Source organism: Salvelinus sp. IW2-2015, unplaced genomic scaffold, assembly GCF_002910315.2.
Source record: "Salvelinus sp. IW2-2015 unplaced genomic scaffold, ASM291031v2 Un_scaffold4294, whole genome shotgun sequence".
Classification (NCBI taxonomy): Eukaryota; Metazoa; Chordata; class Actinopteri; order Salmoniformes; family Salmonidae; genus Salvelinus; species Salvelinus sp. IW2-2015.
Window position 1 is genome coordinate 3,036 of NW_019945565.1, and position 4,084 is coordinate 7,119.

A 4,084-nucleotide genomic window follows, 5' to 3' on the forward strand; every position below is an offset into this window, starting at 1 on the left:
TGGGGTCGTTGCGCTTGTTGGGGGTTTTGTGTTTGAGTCCTGTGGGAAACACATAATTATGGGATCTGTCGTCTGAGCCTTTCAGATACCCTCTGAGAGAGTTAGTTTATCCTTTTCTAYCCCTCCYTCCCTCCCTTGTTCATTTTATCAGTGTTTACCCATGAGAGATGAGAAGAGAGAAAGGAGAGAGAGAAGAGAGACACACACACACACACTGCTGCTAACAGATGAACTTAAGAGCTGAATCTACTGATTCTGAAACGGCAGTAAATTGCATTAGTACCGTCTCCTTGCAGCGTCCGCTAACTTCCTCTGAGAAGCTACTGCTTCAGAAAAGCACACACTGAACACTACAGACAGACTGTGATCTATTACTCTGTAGTCTATTAGAAATCAGCTTACAACAACTTCTCCTGGTCCCTCGAGCCAGAGAGGAGCAACTAGAGAGTGATGTAAAGTGTGACCGGTAGAAAGAGGCAGAGAGGAGCAACTAGAGAGTGATGTAAAGTGTGACCGGTAGAAAGAGCCAGAGAGGAGCAACTAGAGAGTGATGTAAAGTGTGACCGGTAGAAAGAGCCAGAGCTGGATGTAGAGGAGTGAGAGAACATTAGTCAAAATGAAGTGTCTGAAGTGTATATGTGCTTTCCCAGTGGATAGATTTTTACAACAACTTTAATTAGGATGTGCCTGGGCAGCTGGGTGGGACTGCTTGTTATATTTTCCTTTTAACGCCTCCTCCTCATCCTTCACTTTCTCTCTCCTAGATCTCTTTCATCTCACTTTCTCCTCTTTCCTCCTCTTCTAGACTTCTCAGTTCCCTCATTCTCCTCTCTCCTCCTCTTCCAGACTTCTCAGTTCCCTCATTCTCCTCTTCCAGACTTCTCAGTTCTCTCTCCATCCTTTCTCCTCCTCTTCCAGACTTCTCAGTTCTCTCTCTGTCCTCTCTCCTCCTCTTCCAAGAGAGGAAAGAAGTATTAATGAATGAAGAATCTAAGTGGAAGACAAGAGACTACAGAAAAAGTGAGAAAAGGTGTTTTGGAATAAAGTTTGTGTTTTTTTTTAAATGTATGGAACCATAATCAGTGATTGGAAATAGGTTTTTAAACTGTATGGAAAATATAGTGATTGGAACTAGGTTTTTATGACATATGGAAAAGATAATAAGTGGATTGAATAGTTTTTTACATGGATAAGGAAACAAGATAAGTGGATTGGACAATAGGTTTTTAAATGTATGGAAACAAAGTAGTGACATTGGACAACTCGGTTTTTAATGATTGGACACATCATCAGTGAATGTGGAACTAGCGCTTTGAATAAAAGAACATGGAAAACCTTGTAGAATAAATTTGTGGTTCACTGCTTGTTTCTTGCAGTTGGGAACGTTAAGTCATGAGATTAGTAATTAGTGTGTCATCCTATTGATATTTTCGACCAGTATTACGAGATTGAAAATGAGTTTCAAACCTCGAGTACTCTTTCCCGCAGCCTCTAAGAATGTAGTCCTTTTAAACCTGGTTTATCTAGAGATATCAAAATGAGTTTTACAACCATGATATTCGCATCTGTATTATGAGTTCATACTCGTGGTACTCGATTAGTCTTCCAAGAGATATGTATTGCCACGTCGGTGAGTTTAAAAAAAAATGAAGTATTCAAGAGATTGATGAGTTTCAAACCGTATTTAAAGACGATTCACACACACACCGCTGAGTTTCAAAATGATTCTAAGAGATTCGAAATGAGTTTTCAAACATGAAGTATTAGAGTATTTGCAGTTGCAAAAAATGAAGTAATTCCCGAGTCTTAACCAAAACTTTGAGTCTTAATATGACTGCTTCGATTTTTTCCCACCTTCGTGCCCATTTCCTCCTCGTCCCCCTTACCGCATGTTTCGGTGTACCGTTAGGACATCCCTGTTTTCAGCGCCCGCTCGTCCTTTTCGCCCGTGCCCTGTCCGCCTCGTCGCGCTTTCTTTCCTCCCCTTCCCCTGGGTCCGCCGTTTCCTCCACTCCCTTTCGTATTTTGGTCGCCTTGCCTTTCCATTGTTTCCCTTGGGATCCCCCCGTTTCGGGTCGCTTCCCTCGTCCGCTCCGTTTGGGTGCCCCTTTTGGGCCCTTCCTCCTGCCCGCGCTGAGTGGTCCCCCTGCGTCCGGTTTTGTCGGCCTCTTTGCCTGCCCCCGCTTTTTTTTCGTTCTGCCCCCCCTTGTTCCCCGGCCATTGCGGATCAGGCTTGTGCTGGCGCCCTCTCCCTTGCCTTGTTGTCCTTCGCCCTTTTGTCCCTTTGGCCCGCCCCCTTTGCGCCCCCGCTTTCCCCTCCCTGCCTGTCTTGCTGTTGTGGTCCCTCTCTTCTCCCGCTCTTTTTCGCTCCCTACTTTTTGTGCCGTGCCCGTCGCTCCTGCCGGCAAGCACTCGCCCCCCCCGCTGCTGGCCCCGTATCGACCGGTGCTTCCTCCCGGTTTGGGCTGGTGTTCCTTTTCTTCGGCTCTGCCCGCTTCCCTCCTTTTTTTTCCCCTCCCCCCATCACGCTGTCATTAAACTGGTCCCAGTTCTCCTATTTTTTGTTGTCACGTTCTCTTTATTTGTTCTCCGCCCCGCAGGCCTTTCTTTCTTCCGCCTTATTCTCCGCGCCACAGTAACGACCTCCCCTTTTTTGTTCCCCCTGTGCGAGTTCTCGCCCCCCCCGTCGTCTGACTTTTTCTGGCGGTTTGGGCGGCCGTGGCTTCTTCCTTGCTTGCGTCGTCTGTTCGCGGGCTGCCCTTTCCGGGTTCTCTGTCGCTTTGGCCTCGGTCCTTTTGTGGGACTGTGGCTTGGCGCTACTTGTTGTCCCGTGGGCTTCACCCCGCATCTTCCCCGGGTCTTTGCCCTGTTTTTTTACCCTGGGATTGCCCTTACCTGGCACTTTTCGCGGGGCCCCAGGCGTTTTCGTTCCTGCGGGGCCACTATGCCGGCTGCGTGGTCCCCTGGTGTTTCTCCCTTGGTCCTTCTTCTGTTTGTCCCGCTGACCCGTGGTACGTTCGAGTGGTGCGTTTGGTTCGTCCTTGGGAAGCCATTTCCAGAATTGTGGAGGTCTCCAATTTATTTATTTTCCTGAGGTTTAGGCTGATTTCTTTTTTTGATTTTCTCCATGATGTCACAGCAGAGAGGGCACGGTTTGGAAAGGTAGGCCTTTTAATACATCCACAGGTACGCAATCTACCTCCAAATTGACCTCAGGCTAATTGACATAATTTATAGAAGCTTTTTAAAGCATGACATTTTTCTCTGGTATTTCCAAGCTGTTTAAGGGCAACATGTCAGCAACTACAGTGTATGTTAAACTCTGACCCTCCACTGGAATTTGCAATAAAGTGATAAATAATCTGTAGGTAAACAATTGGTTGGACAAAACTAAACTTGTGTCATGCACAAAGTACATGTCTACATCTCTATATAAACTATATACACCGACTTTACCAAAAACTATAGTTTGTTAATAGAAATCTGTGTACTGGTTTGAGAAACGAGTTTAGATTGACTTTCACATCCAAAACGCTAAGTGTATGTAAACGTTCCCGATTTGCAGACCCACCTCTGTGCTCCCCAGTGGGTGGCCCATGCCCTCCCAGACCCACTCTTGGCTCCCCAGTGGGTGCCCATGCCCCTCCAGACCCACTCTCTGGCTCCCCAGTGGTGGCGCCCATGCCCTCCCAGACCCACTCTTGGCTCCCCAGTGGGTGGGCCCATGCCCTCCACAGAACCACTCTGGCTCCCCAGTGGGTGGGCCATGCCCTCCAGATCCACTTCCTGGCTCCCCAGTGGTGGCCATGCCCTCCCAGATCCACTCCTGGCTCCCCAGTGGGTGGGCCCATGCCCTCCCAACCCACTCCTGGCTCCCCAGTGGGTGGGCCCATGCCTCCCAGACCCACTCCTGGCCTCCCCAGTGGTGGGCCCATTGCCCTCCCAGATCCCCCTCCGGCTCCCCAGTGGGTGGCCCATGCCCCTAACCCCAGATCCACTCCTGCTCCCCAGTGGGTGGCCCATGCCCTCCCAGACCCACTCCTGGCTCCCAGTGCGTGGCCCATGCCCTCCACAGACCCACTCC

General features: G+C 49.1%; 1 protein-coding gene across 1 annotated transcript in view; it reads left to right on the forward strand.

Moving 5' to 3' along the window:
- Positions 1-2,944: 2,944 nt before the first annotated feature.
- Positions 2,945-4,084, forward strand: part of LOC139026281 (uncharacterized) — a 4,519-nt gene continuing 3,379 nt past the window's right edge. The window contains exons 1-2 of the mRNA XM_070441575.1: positions 2,945-3,011; positions 3,587-4,051. Of these exons, the coding sequence (XP_070297676.1) occupies positions 2,945-3,011; positions 3,587-4,051 (532 nt within the window). The remainder of the gene's footprint in view (positions 3,012-3,586; positions 4,052-4,084) is intronic.